Source organism: Semicossyphus pulcher, unplaced genomic scaffold (genome assembly GCF_022749685.1).
Source record: "Semicossyphus pulcher isolate SPU_LCO1_2020_fin unplaced genomic scaffold, fSemPul1.0.p SCAF_12, whole genome shotgun sequence".
NCBI classification, from domain to species: Eukaryota; Metazoa; Chordata; class Actinopteri; order Labriformes; family Labridae; genus Semicossyphus; species Semicossyphus pulcher.
In genome coordinates this window covers 7,041,529-7,058,881 of record NW_027211626.1, presented here as the reverse complement: position 1 = coordinate 7,058,881, position 17,353 = coordinate 7,041,529, and the positions used below count along the sequence as shown (strand labels likewise).

Sequence of the window (17,353 nt, the reverse complement as noted above, 5' to 3'; positions counted from 1 at the left end):
ACAAAACATAAACAAATATCTGTGCCACATACTTTATATAAATTTGATGAATTTTGCTTGTGTCTGTGAATGTATAGTGATAATCGTAAATAAAGTTAATAAGCAAAGTGTTTTATGATTTGCCATGTTCTTTTCCATCAGATTTAACCAAAGCATACTTTCTTCGTGGGCACTAATTTCAGAGATTTGCCCTACATGGCAAATTAAGCTGCATTCCTTGAATGCCACACTATTGTCTGCCCTGCAGCCTCTCAGTCACGCGCCCTACTTCACGAACGAGCACATGACTTCCTCCTGCCCCACTGATCACCACCAGCCTCCTGCAGGGTCGACCCATTGACAAGTGAAGGCACTTACTACTAACACTTACCCAGGAGCAGTGTTACACTGCGCTCCTTCGTAGCTTTTTGATAGCTCTATCTGCTTTCAGATCAGCGCACGCTTCCGGCTGAGGTCACGTGACTCCGCGGGGCTGTTGTGCGGCTGCAGAGTGCGGAAGGAAGGGGAAGGGAAAGGGAAAGAAGCGGGGTTGAAAACGGCTACGAAACGGTGAGGAAAGCTGAAGATTTTGACAACAGAGATGCTGGGAACATCGTCATCCTACGCAGACAACACAGAGTGAGTGTTTTTGGGAACTGTTACTGTGTTTTTGTTCTGTGCATCATGGAAGTTAAAAGTTTTGTAAGGGGAAGTAAGTTGAGGCTTCAGTTAAAATGCGGGGTGCATTCCCGGATCGGAGCAGTTTCTGAAGATACAAACATTAAGATGTTGAGTTTTACAGCACATTAACATGATAAATGCATGAGTGATGGGTCAGCAGGGTGTGTGCACAACTGTCATGATGGTGAAGGGCCGCTATCATATTTAATCTGACTTTCTATGATAAGAGAGAGGAGGAGAGGAGAGGTGATTTAAACAGTCCAAAAGAAGAGTTATGACATCCTTACTCTCGAGACTCTGGCACTTAGAGGGCTGACCCAAGAGTATGATATATTTGGATGACAACCTGGACAAAATAAGATAAAATCCCATATTTTGAAAATATATCAGATGATTACTCCTCTCTATTTTTATCTATAAGACTGTCCATAGAATGGTTTATAGACAAAATATATGTTTCCTCTTCTAATGTCCTCTAACTTTGTATATTTTTAGTATGCATGGGATGTGGACTGCTGTTTGAACTTCTGTTTAATGTCAGGAGATATTTAGTGGCGTTGAAGGATGTTGAATGAGAGTCCTATATCATAAAGAAACAAGTTACTAAACCTAAAATCCTGAGACATAAATTAAACTAAAGATTATAGATTCAGTACAATGACTCTAAGCCTTTGAGTTATTTCTCTTTTTTCACTAAGTCAGTTTTAGAAGCTCTTTATGAATAAGCTCATAACGCAGTCACACAATTATCAGCAGGTCAGGCGTGATCCCACCAGATCTCCATAGACGACCTGTACCTGATTTATAAGTCATTTCTTGAGGTGAATGAGAGTGTATCTCTTCAGCTGCCTCTGTGAGAGGACTCTTACATCTCTTTTAGCTGATAATGTCCTGAAATCTGTCTTTGGCACGTCGGCCTGCAGCCCTACATTGGTTTTTATCTGTGCTCTCACCCAGAGGTTGTCACTGATAAATGACCAGCTCGTACAGACTGTTTGTGTTAGGTCAAAAAGCCGATGTGGAGTGTGGGAAATTTATACTTTCAGTTTCTCCAGTGGGAAATATAACCATACCTATTCCTGTTATAGAGTTAGCAATTCAACTGCTGATGGTTTATAGACACAGGCATACAAAGATTTGTGACAGCTATCGGCCATCTTTCTTCAGAGAGAAATCTGTTGTCCATTACAAAAGTACAATAAAATGAACTGTGAAATTAACCGTAAATATTTAAGATACAATTGTTAAGATGAGATAAGATAGAACTTTATTAATCCCGAAGGAAATTCTAGTGCAAGATTGCTCCAATAAATACGCTACAAAATTAGAGAAATACAAAAACAACTCAAATATAAGTGAAAATATAAAGTGTATGAGTTATGAATGAGACCGTGCCTAATAGAATAACAATATTACAATAAGTTATCTACAAAAATAAGCAGAAGGTTAGAGTGGCAGTTGTTAAATGTGTTTACTTTAATGCATTTTATTTGTCTTTGTCACAATTTCAGCTTCAATTTTGTGACAATATTTTAAAGAATAATCTTTTTGTCTCCAAATACAGAATTGTTACAAGGGCGACAAATAAGAACATATTAACACTGAAAAGAATCTGTTACATTTTCTGTTTTAACATTTCATGTTTTATTCTAAAAAAACATGAAATAGATACGAATTAAGTTTCACCCCGAACACTGTTCTTTGTCTCAATACTTTTTATCCTTTCTTTCAGCATAATGCACGTGGAGCCTGTGGAATAAATAGGACACCGAAGGGAAGCGGGTCAGGAGTGTTTCTGTGCGTGTGTGTGTGTGTGTGGTTCAAATGAAGTGCTTGCTGATAGCCAGTGAGAGCGCTGAGGTGCTCTTCCACTGGACCGACCCCGAGTTCCAGCAGCATATCCAGGACCAGTATGGGGCGTCTCAGGAGGAGGGCGAGGGGGTAAGGAGGCCTTTTTTTTTTACCGGCTGTAACTGTAAGAAAAACTTTTATTATCTAACGTTTATGTTTTTTCTTTTAATGGTCAGCTTCCAGCCTTCGAGGACAGCATCAGCACTCTGTTCGCTCCCATCATCATCTCCTGCAGCACCATGGTGGACAGGCTGGGTGACAGCTACACCTCCTTCATCACAGAGAACAACCACATCTACGTCCTCCACCAGGTAGCATCTCGCCTTCCCACAAAGATAAAAAGTTAAAGATATGGAAAAAGGCTTTGAAATGTACAAAGGTACAAAGTGAGTCCTGTAAACTTGAACTTTGCCTGGCTCATAGCGCTGTGACCTACATGCTGCCTCTGTTACAGTGAAGCGTCATGTGAGTCTTGTTAAGGAATCAAACCAAGCTTTGTCCCCCTGCAGCACATGACACAATTCTCAAGTCCAAACACTTGACGTTTTCCAGATCCCTTCGGTGTCAGCAACCTCTCAGATCTTTCTCATCCAAATATTTATTTTCCAGAAAACAGTTTAATACAATCATACTAACTTTATTTTCCATTTCAGTCAGAGGCTTTTGGGATTACAGGCTAATTAGGTCACCTTGTTTCCCCTAACAGTTCGATGAATGCCTCTACATCGCTGTGAACGGAGATGGTGAGGAGGGAGAGGATGACCTCAGGAGGAAGATCTATGTGATGAAGAAGATGATTGAGGTCATGTTCGGCATGGTCACGCTCAGCAGTAACCTCCTCAGGAAAGAGTATGAGAGTTTGTGCTTTTATTCTTTCTCCTGGAGGTTTTCTAACCCGGCATGTCATTGATGTGTCATCTGTGCTGTTTGTCCCACCAGGCTGCGTCCTCAGGACACAGAGCAGAGAGCGAGGCTGTGGAAGCATCTGCAGGGCCTGCTGGAGACCTACAGCCACCTCCGAGAGAACGACCAGAGCTTCTTAGTGGAGGTGAGTGCAGACTCGTGCCACCTGGACATAAACTCAAGCTTATATCATTGTCCACTGGAAGTCCTGTATGTAATGAAGCAAAGCCAGAGATCTTTTTTTATTAGAACAGTTTTTATTAGTGTTCAAAGTTTTCAAAAGACAATTTGATCCCAGAATTGAACCCTAACCTGTACCGATACAAATGTTCCATAAACATGTCAACACATAAACAAAACAACACAAAAATGTACAGAAACAAACTTAAAATAAAAATAACATTTAATAATTAAATAAAAAAAGAGGAGGAGGGGTTATATCTATACATTTGAGATGTCCGAAGCGTCCATCTTTTCCACCTGATTCAGAACTGGTTGCCAAATGTTGTAAAACACGAGGGCACAGCCTTTCATAGCATACCACATTTTTTCTCGGGTCAGATGATGCATGAGATCTCTAATCCATAAATGGAAAGTTGGAGGGAGCCTGTTTTTCCATTTAAGTAGTCTCCTAGCCAGAAGCGTAGCAAAGGCTATCATGCTTTTACAGCATTGGTTGAGCTGAAGATCCTGTGGGGCCGCACCTAATATTGCTATAGTGGCAAGAGGTTCTGTGGATATTTAAATATAGATTGCCAAAAAACTGTTGGCAAAGACAAAACATTTGTGATACTGTTGCTGGTGTTAATCCACAGCGGTCACAGTTAGGATAGTTGGTGTAAACTTGGCCAGCCTCGCTTTAGACGAATGCAATCTATATACGATCTCAAATTGTATCACTTTGTGCTGGATATTCTCATATTTTCATGGGTTTCACATTCTTAGGTGTTTATTGTTCACAGTGAAAAAGTGAAAACTGCATAATTCTGTGTTTTTCCAGAATGACATGTTTAAAAAGGTCGCCTCTGAAATGGGCCGTTCAGAACAGCTGCAGGTTTCTACGTAGAACCTTGCTGTCGCTGAAATCGACCAATCGGCTGCCTTCTTGCTCCAGCTTGTAGTCAAGTCGTTGTCGAATAACCGATCCTAGAGCGGCCATGTTTTCTACAACTTTGGAGTGACAGTGCAGTGCGGCCGCTCCCCCACATGGGATCGCACACGTGAGGAAGGGGCTACGCAGTCACTCCAAATACTGTCAGCCAATCATGACTAAGGTCTGACCTTTGAATGGTAAAATGACTTGTTCATTTCAGGAGGAAGAAGGGGCTCTGAAAAATAACTATATTAAAATATGTATGCAATTTTTAAAACGAAACCAACTTTACCAACGTGATTCAAAAGCACATATGTCCCCTTTAAGCAAATCAAAGAGGAGTGTAAAGCCAGAGATCTTTATGCAGTGGAATGGATTATCGGCTTTTTATTCAGATTTTTAGTAGGTGTCTCTCTTGCATAACAACACACTGATGCCCACATTATACCCCCTCCCTCCTGCCGCTCTCTGGTGGCTCTCTTACATCAGCTTTGTGATGTAACAGTTTTCACCACTAGATGGCAGAAACAGCCAGAAAAGCAACATTTCTTTCTGTCAAAAAACTCATGTAATAGTTTTTTTTTAAATTTCTCTTCCCTACGTGCAGTATGTCTCATTATTATTACAAAATATGTGTGTTGAAATATGTATGTAAAGCTCTCTACTGCATGCAGTGACCCAGTTACACAGTATAATGTCAGTTTTTTACCTAAATATATGAACATGTTCCGACTGATTTTACAAGATTTCGTGGATTACTTGAAGTCTTTCAAATTTCTCTCCCAGTAACAAGTTGAATTATGTTCAATAATTTCTAAATAATTATCTCCAGTCAAAAGTTATTTCTAGGCTGGATTATTGTATCAAATCATGACCAATCAGATCTTTCTCATTAGGAACATAAATTAAACAAAAAAAAGGAACTGTGTGAATGTTTTAGGGGAAATGGTAGAAATGATGGTTAATTCATTACCACCCACCCACTCCCTTGTCGTCCCCTCCCTCCGTCAGGCTGTGGAGAGGCTGATCCACCCCACGCTGTGTGAGCAGTGCATCGAGTTCCTCGAGCGCCGTATAGTTCAGCAGCTCAACAGCAGTGTGGAGCGAGCGGGAGAGGAGGTGCTGCACTCCTTCATCCTGGTGCACACCAAACTGCTCGCCTTCTACTCCAGGTGCAGATTCACCCTTTGTGATTATCACACAACTGGCTCCATTTGTTATTTATAACTTCTGTCTGTTTGCTGTTTATAGCCGTAATGCGAGCACGCTCAGCACCTCAGACCTCCTGGCCCTCATCATCATGGCACAGAATATGTATCCTAGCAACACAGACGTGGATGACCCCAGTCCTGAGGTATATCAAAGCTAAAAGACCCCCTCACAGCACCACCAAAGGATGGAGATCACCTTGTTCTCACTGTTTATTCTTTCTGTTTCATGTTATGTACTTATGAAGGATGTTGAGAGCACGTCTGGTTCTGGTCCTGAGAGTTTTTACACCCCAGAGCCCTCGCCTACAGACTCCAGAAGCTCAGGTAGGTTGTAAGCAGAGTCTGTGCACTCTTGTTTGTTAAGTAAGAGTCTGCCCCTGTTATAGACATTACTGTGTTGATTTATTGGTAGCATTCTCCAACATTACAACCAGTTTTAATGATTTATTTCTCATATCTGTGTGTCAGCGGAAAAGCCAATGAGAGGAAGTACTCCTGTGTTTGAGTTTGTGGACCCCGACATCCAGGTTAGAGTACACTTCAGTCTCCTTTTCTATTAGTTATAATCTCGAAGATTTCAGTTTCATTCTCTTTTGTGATAAACGGTAATTGCAGTGGCACACCTCCCAGATATCCAGACAGTGTTGCATGTGCGACGTCCACGGTTGGCTCTGGTTGTAACTCTTGATTTTCCGCGCTGACGGTCGCTTTCCTTTTCAGACTGTTTCCTTCATCTGAGCGTCGAGTTTGTTTCTCTTTCTTTGGATTTTCACTTATTTTTGTATCTGTAGTCATCCATCTTTTCTTACTCGTTTACTTGCAACACTTGCAGAGAGCGGAAAAGCAGCCGCTTAGCTCCGCCTACCCTCTCTGGCAGACCAACCACTGCTGGGTGATGGAAAACACCCAGTCTGTAATACTGCAAATGCAAAGGCTTTCATCAGTGGGCCACAGGCTCAATCACCATCGTGTTACCTCATTCGGCGATAGATAGAGACCTAACAGACATTTATTTACATGAAAATCTTCGAGATTATTACTTTAATCAACATTTTTATAATACCCTCTCAACAATAAACAGATTTATCGATTGGAACGAGGTCTCACAACCTGTTAAATACTCATGTCTTCAGATGGCAGAGGACAGCTTGCAGACTCTGGAAGTCCCTCCTCCTGACCCTTCAACCCCTCGCAGAGTCTTCTTAGAGGTCTCACTCAAAGAGGGGCTGTATCCCATGATGCCTCACTCCATGTACTGCCTGCCACTGTGGCCGGGCATCACACTAGTGCTGCTTACTAAGGTATGTGGATATCAACACCCTTGCAGAAGCATTCTGCAAGTATCACTATATCCAAACATGTATTTTCATCCTTGATGAACCACATAAGCATCTATATGTTTCTCTGTTAGATTCCCACCAGTGCAGTGGCCATGTCAGTGTATAAGTTTTTGGAGGCCTTTGCAAAGCTGGAGAAGCGTTTGAGTGAAGGACATGTAGGTTCTGCTGCTACAAGAGGCCAGCCAACTATCTTCGACGTCCGCAGCAAACTGGATAAATTCATTAAAGCTCTGGGTCCCAGTGAGATACAGGTATGTGTTCTTATGTATGTTTTAAACCAATACTTCGTGTAGCACACACAGCATGTCCAATATTTCTCTTCTTTTTAATGCAGGTGTTACATTTTTGCAATGCACCTTGTAAAAACCCTCCCAAGGCACCTCCTCCTTCTCCCTCATTCTTTTGTAAAACTACAGCCAAAAACAAAACACGTCTCTGCCATCGTTTAGTGGCAACTTGTTGAAACTTAGCAGCTTGAAATGTAGTAATCAGTAGTAGTAATGTTAACGTTAGTAGTCAGCAGTGAGTTTGCAAACATTACGATGACGGTTACAGCTGGCTCGCACATCGCCGCAGTGGTTGCCATAGGTTGCACATGATGATATGCATAGCGTCGCCCCGTCCATTAACGGGATTGGCTCCTTAGGTTTGTGATGTCACAAACCTGCCAATCTGAAAACGTGTTGTTCAGACTGTCCTTGGTACACTGCAGTTTAAAAGCAGACAGGCCCAGCCATGGAGATGACTGCTGATGTTGTCCCTGATATGTCTTGTTGCACATGAAAAACACCACATGGAGATGTTTACAAGGTTAAACACTTGATTTTCACTGCAGGATGTCTTTAAGATATTGTATTTATTTTGTTGTTGCCTGTAATAAAACAGAACTGTCAACCTTCCTTAGTCATTACAGTATCAAGTGTAAACCCTTTTGCCTGTTTGTGCTGTAAAGAACTTAATAAATTTAGTTTGGACCTAAAGAAATTAAAAGTTTTTGGACCTGAAGTAATAAAATCTTCCTTTGTTCCTTTATCTTCCTTCCAGTCTGCACAGTTACAAAACGTCTGGGCCGAGTTCAAGAACCGAGCCTTCGCCAGAGGAGGACCTGGCTTCAACAGGGAGTGAGTCTGCTGCTGCCCCCTGCTGGCCACAATATGTCATAGCAAATCTGTTTGAAAAAATTGTTTGAATGATTGCATTTGTGTTTTTGTTTTAGACTCATCCCGTGGTGTAAGCATATGAAGACCCAGCTGTGTGGGATATACCGACAGTGTTTTCTTGTTGACGCCGGACCCTCCGACGGTCCTCGGCGTCTCTCCCCGAGTCTGCAGGAACGAGCCCAGAGCATGTTGCAGTACGTATCAGTCACTGAATTTCTTTGTTATATTATTAAATCAGAATCTGTTTAGTTTTTAAATCAGTTTCATTTCAGAAACATGTACCAAAAAGTCCACACAGCATCCTTTGTTCTTCATTTCTATGTCTGACTTCTCTTCCTGTCTTTTTCTTTTTCCCTGTGTTTCTGTTCCACCCTTTCCCTGTCATCCTCTCTCTCCCTCCCAGAGAGAAACTGATGGACTGGAAGGACTTCCTGTTGGTGAAAAGCAAGAGAAATATAACCATGGTGTCATATCCTGTCAGCATTATAATCCCACTTCCTGTGATGTCACGCTGTGTCTGATCTTTGAGCACTGCTTTGCACAAACTAGATTTGCACGATTTATTGAAGTGCATGCACATTGTAGGGCTCTTAACAACACTGTATGCCATATTAGATGTAACACAGTGTTCTCCTGAGTGTGTTGTTCTTGACCCAGTAAATCTCACATACCTGGAGGATTTCCCGGGACTCATTCATTTTATCTGTGTGGACCGATCCACCGGTCAGATGATTGCGCCGTCGCTGAACATCACAGAGCGCAGCACGTCTGAGCTGGGGAAGGGACCGGTGGCTCAGTTCATCAAGAGCAAGGTGAAGCACACATGAGGGGCTCGTCTTAAAACTAATTAGTGTGGAATGAAATTGCTGATTGTTAGATAAAGAGCACACCAGAATCTGTTCATCTCAGAGAGTTATTAAAGTCTCATTTTAGTCAGTGTGAAGGACAGGTTATATTTAATGCTGAAATTAAATTAATCATTTTATACACCTGATGTGATTGGTTTAGTTTACAACATATTGACACTTAAATCTTTAAAATACAACACATTTATACAACCTACAATTAGTAATTCTAAAGTTATAATCTCGAAGATCTCAGTTTCGTTCTCTTTGGCGCCACCTTTGGCGATAAACGGTAATTGCGGGAGCACACTTCCCAGATATCCAGACAGTGTCGCATGTGTGATGTCCACGGTTGGCTCCAGTTGTAACTCTTGATTTTCCTCGCTGGCGGTCGCTTTCCTTTTCAGACTGTTTGCCTTTATCTGAGCGTCGAATTTGTTTCTTCTTCTTTGGATTTTCACTTATTGTTGAAGTTGTATCTGTAGTCATCGATCTTTTCTTTGTTTGTTCAGCCATAGTAGATTACTGTTTACTCGCAACACTTGCAGAGAGCGGAAAAGCAGCCGCTTAGCTGGAAAACGCGTCAATAACTGGGCGACACTTGTGATTTTTTCCATGAAAGTTGCCACAGACACCCAGTCTGTAATACTGCAAATGCAAAGGCTTTCATCAGTGGGCCATAGGCTCAATCACCATTGTGTGACCTCATTTGGTGACAGATAGAGACTTAACAGACATTTAGATTATCACTTTAAATCTCTAGAATTATTAATTGTAGGCAGTATAAATCTTTTGTATTTTAATACAACTAATTGTTTTCCTGCTGAGAGATACATTTATGTTTTAAACATAACGCAGTAGCTAGCAGCAGGTTAGCTTAGCTTAGCATAAGGTCTGGGCAAACACTTTGGTGAGAACAGTTGTCAGGTCACCTGTAAATAACTCAGGAATTTACTGTTTGTAGCCTAGACATAGCACAGCTAATGTTATATATGTTATGTTTCTTGTGTTGTACATGTCAAATAAATTTCATATAACATGTTTTATGTAGGCATTATACAGTTTGTGCTAATAGTTGTATTTTGTCCTCCCCCACATCCCCTTTCGAGTCTTTGTGTGAAACTAAGCTAACTGTCTCTAGCGTCATATTTATCGTACATACAACAGCAAACTCTCAGCAACAATAATGCAAATATTTCCTAAAGCACTATTCCTTTTAAAATTCTAACTACATCAGTAGTTTTATGTCTTTGTCCTAATTGAATTTGTCTTCACTAACTCATACTGCAGGTGTGGAGCCTGGTTAGTACAACACGCCGCTATCTCCAGAAGGGTTACTCCACTGTCACACTGCGCGATGGAGACTTCTACTTCTGCTACTTCCTCTGGTTTGAAAACGACACCGTAAGTCATTTTCATGTCATGTTTTAATATCTAATAAAAGATCATTATACCCTGCAGAGCTGTAAAAGTATATAAATAGCATTATATAACCAGTATATCTGATCAATCAGGGCTACAAGCTGGAGGCAGGTGACATCCCCCACCTACCTGATGACTCAGCCCCCATCGGGATGCTCGCCTGGGACTACTACAGGTAAACAACCGTGCACCACAAAAATAGACGTGCTGAACCGAAAACTAGAGTGCCGCTGACTATAGAAAGTCATTTGTCCAGCAGGAAGCTGCTGCGGTACTACAGCAAGCATCACCAGGGCGAGGTGGTGAAGTGCTACGAGCTGCTGACGGTTCACCTGGGGGTCATCCCCACCGAGATCATCCTGCAGCACTGCAGACAGCTGGCCAGCAAACTGTGGGAGCCTTCACGCAATCCACTGCTGTAGACAGACCCACACAGGTGAACTGGTACCAGTAAACATGCACGTGCATTTGTTTTAATGCAAAGTACTAGGGGGAAAAAGTCTCACTTTTATAGATACATTTAGTCCAGTGTTTGTTTTTCATGTTTCTCTATTGTTCATTGTGTTGAAGCTTTTGTATCCTCTGGTAAATAAGTTAAAGTATTTATTAGAAGTACTTAAATTAATAATGACCATCAAACACCTATTTGCACTTAAAGAGATATATTGACAAAATGGTGCCTTCATTTTTGTTGATTGTAATTTATATTTGAAAACTGATTTTTGACCCATTTTCTATTTATTAGTCAAACTTTATGTGGTTTCTCTGTTTTTTCTATTTTTAAATTTTGCAGCTCACAGATTTTTATAAATGCAGAATCTGTCTATTTGTGCCTTTACTACTGCAAGTGTCGCACGTTTTGTGAATGAAACATGCAGACATGATTGATTCGTGTCCCTCTTTATAAAAAGATGTTTTAGAGAAAATAAAGAGTCTTACATCCACTTGTTTATTGAGTCATTTTACACAGATTTGAAATAACCAGTGGTGGACAAAGTACACAACTTCATTACTTGAGTCAAAACATACTGTTGATACTACAAGAGTCAAATTATTACATGAGTTAAAGTACTGGAGTACTTGCTTTTAAAAATACTTAAAGTAATAATTTTTTAGATTTTCATTTACTATCTTTCACCAAATGAAGTAACAGAATGGTGACTGAGCCGATGGCCCACTGATGAAAGCCTTTGAAGTATTACAGACTGGGTGTCTGTGGCGACTTCTGTGGAAAAAAATCACAAGTGGTGCCCAGTTAGTGACGTGTTTTCCATCAGCCAGCAGTGGTTGGTCTGTCAGAGAGGGTAGGCGGAGCTAAGCCGCTGCTTTTCCGGTCTCTGCAAGTGTTGCGAGTAAACAGTAATCTACTATGGCTGAACAAAGAAAGAAAAGATGGATGACTACAGATACAACTTCAACAAGAAGTGAAAAACCAAAGAAAAAGAAACAAACTCGACGCTCAGATGAAGGCAAACAGTCTAAAAAGGAAAGCGACCGTCAGCGAGGAAAATCAAGAGTTACAACCGGAGCCAACTGTGGACGTCTGGTTAAACTGGGAAGTGTACTCCCACAATTACTGTTTATCGCCATAAGAGGCGCCAGAGAGAATGAAACTGAAATCTTCGAGATTGAATCTTTAAGTATTCTATACATGGGGAATACATGGGTACATTCTGCTACGTTATGTTTATTTAGAAAACATTATTTACATTTTTAAATTCACAAGCCACAGATTTCCATATTTGCAGCTCCAAAACAATAGGAACAATAATAGGAACAACCAAAAATACCTGATGACCAGGGAAAATGGCAGCTGTAGCCATCATTACCACCGCTAAATGAGCTGCCTGATCTGAGTGTCGTTTGCTCTACATTCAACCATGGAGACGAGCAAGGTACAGGTATGGCAACACCACTTAGACAAACTACACGCAGAAATACACGAACACAGTTTCGGATTTTAGAAAAGAAAAGAAAATTCATCAGCCGACTTCAGAGCAAAAGTAGCGAGCAACGAGAATGCTTATAGAAATGTCGTGGAGTCAAAAGTACGATATTTGTCTTTCTAATGTAGCGGAGTAAATGTCAGAAGTTTCCACAAAAAAATAAAACTCAAGTAAAGTACAGATACTCAAGTACATTTACTTAGTTACTGTCCATCCCTGGAAACATTACAGACTGTACATTTATTCATTCATGGAATTTCCGTCCAACAGCCGGAGATGAAACATGTTTATGGAATTTAATTGGTTCGGTTTCTACAATCATAAGCTTGTCTAACCTTTTCAGTCAACCCTGGAGTACAAAAAGGTCAGTCCATGCTGTGCAGGACTCTTCCAGCAGGGCTCAGTTATCCACAGTCATGGAGGATTGCATGAGTCTCACAGTTAGAGGGAGGAGTGTATGTCGAGCTCGGCACATTATCAGCCTCTGCGCTGCTGACTCACAGAGCTCCTGTCAGGTCCGTCACAGCTCCTGCAGCCACCAGGTCCCTCAAGAAGAGTTTCTCAGCGCTGACGTCATGCACCACCTGCATGGTGATAATGTCATTAGTCATGAATAAATCCCAGCGGTCAAAACATGACGCTTGTGTAATCGATCTTAGCCTACTTGAGCCTTCATTGCGTCCATGTGAATGGCCTCGTAGTAGTGGAGCCGGGCCTCCGGGTGCTGCATGTCGTACCCGAACCCTGCCAGGCTCACCTGGTCACACAGCTGCAGAGCCATCACCACCGCACTGGCACCGAGCGTCGGCACCATCTAATTGAAGCGAGAAAATGTTCTTTAATGTATTTATTCAACCACTTTTAGCACCAACGACTAGCTATCCAACATAAGAGGAAGAATCCCTGATAATAGTGCACGGTTAGTAGTATCATTGTGGCGGTAGGGGTTTACCACACCTTGTGTTTTTGTGTAAAACAAACAGACTTAACGAATGAGCATGTTAACCTTTTGAACTGAAGGTTGTTTGCTCATCATTCACTCCCTTAAATCTGCGGCTTATAAAAAAGTCAATACACATTTGAGCCAGGCATTTATTATTCAGAACATGTTACGCTCCGCAGATGTGCCATTGTTCTAGGATTTTCTTTTTTCTTCTGTGCATGACTGAATACAATAAAGCATGAGCAGCAAACTGGGTGTATCACAAAAAGGTTTTAAAATACAATATGTATGCTATGCCAGAACTCACATGTCCCTGTTTGAGAGCATATTTCTGTAAGACTTGTCCCGTCTTGTGCATAATCTCCGGGTGGAGGATCCTGAAGTTCTCTGCTCTCAGGGGAATATCGTCCACCACCTCCCTCCAGAACCACAGTTTGGACCAGAAGCTCTATTAAAACCGGAGGTGTAGAGCATGCGAGGCAGTGAGTGTGATGATGTGATAGCAGCGTTTGCTGCATGACTTGCTGTGATGACACGCTCATGGCTTATGTAATACACCATCTCTGTGTGCAATGACTGCTGTGCTGCAGGCTTACCAGAGGCTGCTTGGTGATGACAGAAGTGAGCCAGGCCAGGTCCAGGCTCTTAAAGACCACAAGAGCAACCATGGTGGTGTTTTTGTACTCGTCTGCAGAGTGAGGCGCTCCTTCTGGGTACAGCAGGCGGATGGTGGTGCAGGAGCCAGCATCTCTTTCAAAGCCAAGGACGGGAGCATTATTCAGCCTGGTGACAGGGATGATAATATATATATTATTTGATTGTATCATGTTGATTTTGTTTATTTCTTTATGCCTTTTACCTTAACCTCGTTGGCTGCAGTGGAAATAATCTGTCAGAACATATTAAAGGGGAACTCCTATATTTTTCAACCTGGGCCCTATTTTTATATGTTTAGATAAATAAATTACTATAAGGTTTAAAAATGTTTGGAGTTACTCCGGTAGATTGACAGCTGATGGATGTAATGGCTACCATGTGATCCTTTGGGGCAATTACAGGCAAGAAAGATAAGTCCACTAAAGTGCTTGTTTCGCTGACAGGCAGATTGTTCTTCTAAGTGTCTGACAACATCACAGGAAGCATCCTAACAGTGTTTAAAGAGCAGCTCCAGTCATGTTTTAAGACATATAAAATGCTCTGCTTCAAATAATAAATAATATCTGATATTTTTTTTCTGCAAAACACGTTTAGTTACCTTGTAAAAATCTCCTCCTTCTCCCTCATTAAAACTTCCTGAATCTGCATCGTCCCCGCCCACTATGTGCTACATTTCTCCTTTCGTTAAACTACAACCGAAAACAAAACACGTCTCTGCCGTCGTTTAGTGGCGACTTGCTGAAACTTAGCTAGCTTGAAATGTAGTAATTAGTAGTAGCAACGTTAACGTTAGTAGTCAGTAGTGAGTTTGCAAACATTACAATGACGGTTACAGCTGGCTCGCTCATCGCCGAAGTGGTTGCCATAGGTTACACATAATGATATGCATAGCGTCACCCCGTCCATTAACGGGATTGGCTCCTTAGGTTTGTGACGTCTCAAACCTGCCAATCTGAAAACGTGTTGTTCAGCCTGTCCTTGGTACACTGCAGTTTAAAAGCAGACAGGCCCAGCCATGGAGATGACTGCTGATGTTGTCCCTGATATGTCTTGTAGCACATGACAAACACCACATGGAGATGTTTACAAGGTTAAACACTTGACTTTCACTGGAGGGGGGCTTTAAATGAAGTCCTTAGAATAAATGTTCGGATTCAAAAGGCCCAAAGATGAAATCCAAGTGGAGCTTTCACATTTCCGTTGCTCATTGCAGGTTGTGAACACACATACTCCTGGTAAGAAGGTGTGGCTGGGTGGACTGGGGCCGGCGTGGGCAGGAGGAATCAGTAATCTTTCAGACACATATGCTGCTGGTTTTCCGTAAGTCCTGATAGCATACTCAGCTACATCTGCAGTTTATAAGCAGACAGGCCCAGCCATGGAGATGACTGCTTATGTTGTCCCTGATATGTCTTGTAGCACATGAAGAACACCACATGGAGATGTTTACAAGGTTAAACACTGGAGGGGGTCTTTAACCAGTAAGTAAACTCTCACTGAAGTGGAAGTGTCGCTTTAAATTCTGGTGGTGAGGAGGTCTTTTGCAGGAAGAGGGTGGTGAAAACTTGAAACTTGAAGAATTTGTAGCTAAAGTCATGACTGAATATTTAGATGATTTAGAAAATGGAGATGAGGCATTGATCCTCCTCAGCACAAGATCTCAAAGCCAGACTTTCCCTTTGAGCAGAGCTTATTTTCCACTTAAAAACTGTGGGGGTCATTTAAATTTTGTATTTTTTAAACTTTTTTAAAGACACAGTAATAATCTTAATTGCCCCAAAGGATTACATTATAGCCATTTCAGCCATGTCTTGGCAGCTGGCTGTAACAATCTACTGAACTACTCCAAAATGTTGTGAATGTACGAGTTATTTTCACATCTAAACATATAAAATAGGTCCCAGGTTTAAAAATGCAAAAGTGCAAAGTGGGTCTGTCATGAGCACATGTACCTGATAATTATGTCATACTGATCTATATGTGATCCAAGATGGCTCCCATGAAGAACCCCTCCACTTCCCACCACCACACAGCGCCTGCAGCTGCCCTCTCTCCTCAGCGATGGAGGAAGGCCAGGCTGAGGCAGAGAGGCCAGAGCCAGAGCCAGATACTCCTCGCTGCCCTGCAGCCCCAGAGGAGGGGACAGATCCTTGGACACAGGCCTGTCCTGCTGCACAAACACGGGGATGTCCAGGAGGCCTGCAGAGTAGGACAGGGGCTTGAGGTGGTTCAGACACCATTGAGGCTGACAGGGGCCTGACAGCAGGGACGCTGACCGGTTGAATAAGCCCTGAGGAGAGAGACGCTTGGTAAGAGTGAAGTAGTGATTGAAAATGATTGTTAAGATGTGTATCCATACCAGATCTTTGGGATTTCCGTAGTCATCGCTTAGATCGTCCACCTTATCCAAGGGAAGGTATGCAGGAATCAGAATAGCAGAGTAGCATCCGATTAGCAGCACCAGACTGAAGGCAAGGTTCTCCCGCCTGCACAGCAGAGAAAAAGACATCAGAGCTTGCTTTGTACCATTAAATAAGATCCACAGAATAAAAACAGCGCCTGCAGAGATGTACCTGCTGAGAAAAAAATCCTTGGAGTCAGTCTTCGTGACCCTTCGCTGCCTGTGAAAGACAGGCGTTGGTGTTTCAGCCTCCGCAGCCTCAGGCAGCAGAGGAGAGCCATCGTCTGGGTCCTCAACACTCAAATGAGTCATCGTCACCATGGTGCCTGTACTTCCACCTGGATTACACATTTGTTACTCAACTAACTGACTATAATCTAAGTGGTTTTTAAGACGCAAAAAGCTGCTTTCTACAGTAAAGACAAACTTTCTTTATAACAACATGAAAGCATTTTTAGAGCAGGAGTACCATGTAACCTATTTCACAAACAAATGTCAACAAACAATGTTTCTACCCACTAAAGCAGCAAGAAGAGCATGAATTTAATTTACACAAACATGAATACTCACATCCACACTGGTAGAGCTGATAGTTAGCTGTCTGTTAGCGTGTGCTCCATGCCTCAGGAGAAAGCATCAAAGAGTGTGTGTGTGTTTTCTGTGCAGCTAAAATGGCTGCTGCTGCTTCCCACTCCTCTGAACTCTGCCTCTTCCGTCAATAGCGCAGGTTAACCATTAACACATCCCTCTGTCACACTCTGGCAGGTGTACCTGTTAAATGAAAGTCTGTTTGACCAAGAGTCCATGCAAAAAAAAGACTGCATGCAAATGACAGCAAGGGAGAGGCCGTGTCTACAAAACCAGAGCGTGAAGGGAAACAAACAGAAACATGGGATGAGACTTTAAATGTCTGTCGCATGC

At 42.0% G+C, this 17,353-nt stretch overlaps 2 protein-coding genes across 3 annotated transcripts; one reads left to right on the top strand and one right to left on the bottom strand.

Annotated features, from left to right (window-relative positions):
• Window positions 1-501: 501 nt before the first annotated feature.
• hps1 (HPS1 biogenesis of lysosomal organelles complex 3 subunit 1) lies at window positions 502-11,427 on the top strand. 2 transcript variants are annotated; one of them, XM_069659162.1, is made up of 18 exons: window positions 502-618; window positions 2,393-2,601; window positions 2,688-2,822; window positions 3,218-3,360; window positions 3,451-3,559; window positions 5,519-5,679; window positions 5,759-5,861; window positions 5,964-6,042; window positions 6,187-6,245; window positions 6,852-7,019; window positions 7,130-7,309; window positions 8,103-8,179; window positions 8,275-8,412; window positions 8,622-8,690; window positions 8,889-9,030; window positions 10,354-10,467; window positions 10,578-10,660; window positions 10,745-11,427. In XM_069659162.1, exons 2-18 carry the CDS (start codon window positions 2,485-2,487, stop codon window positions 10,905-10,907), a joined length of 2,040 nt encoding a protein of 679 aa, XP_069515263.1. In that variant the 5' UTR covers window positions 502-618; window positions 2,393-2,484; the 3' UTR covers window positions 10,908-11,427. The 2 variants fall into 2 exon arrangements, with proteins under 2 accessions (XP_069515263.1, XP_069515262.1); XM_069659161.1 differs by having other exon boundaries at window positions 10,742-11,427.
• Window positions 11,428-11,445: 18 nt separating this feature from the next.
• Window positions 11,446-16,783, bottom strand: st3gal7 (ST3 beta-galactoside alpha-2,3-sialyltransferase 7). Its single transcript, XM_069659160.1, has 7 exons — window positions 16,605-16,783; window positions 16,391-16,517; window positions 15,984-16,321; window positions 13,971-14,157; window positions 13,682-13,822; window positions 13,096-13,245; window positions 11,446-13,015 (listed from the first exon to the last, which is right to left on the bottom strand). The coding sequence occupies exons 1-7, from the start codon at window positions 16,781-16,783 to the stop codon at window positions 12,929-12,931; spliced, it is 1,209 nt and encodes a 402-aa protein (XP_069515261.1). The 3' UTR covers window positions 11,446-12,928.
• Window positions 16,784-17,353: the final 570 nt, after the last annotated feature.

Excerpts from the sequence above, each read along its gene's own strand:
- hps1 (XM_069659161.1), top strand. The coding sequence starts at position 2,485 with ATGAAGTGCTTGCTGATAGCCAGTGAGAGCGCTGAGGTGCTCTTCCAC. Across the intron at positions 8,180-8,274 it reads GGACCTGGCTTCAACAGGGA|ACTCATCCCGTGGTGTAAGC; the intron begins GTGAGTCTGCTG and ends TTTTTGTTTTAG. Across the intron at positions 8,413-8,621 it reads CGAGCCCAGAGCATGTTGCA|AGAGAAACTGATGGACTGGA; the intron begins GTACGTATCAGT and ends TCTCCCTCCCAG.
- st3gal7 (XM_069659160.1), bottom strand. The coding sequence starts at position 16,783 with ATGTGTAATCCAGGTGGAAGTACAGGCACCATGGTGACGATGACTCAT. Across the intron at positions 16,322-16,390 it reads ACGGAAATCCCAAAGATCTG|GGCTTATTCAACCGGTCAGC; the intron begins GTATGGATACAC and ends CTCTCTCCTCAG. Across the intron at positions 14,158-15,983 it reads CAGTATGACATAATTATCAG|GCTGAATAATGCTCCCGTCC; the intron begins GTACATGTGCTC and ends CCCTGTCACCAG.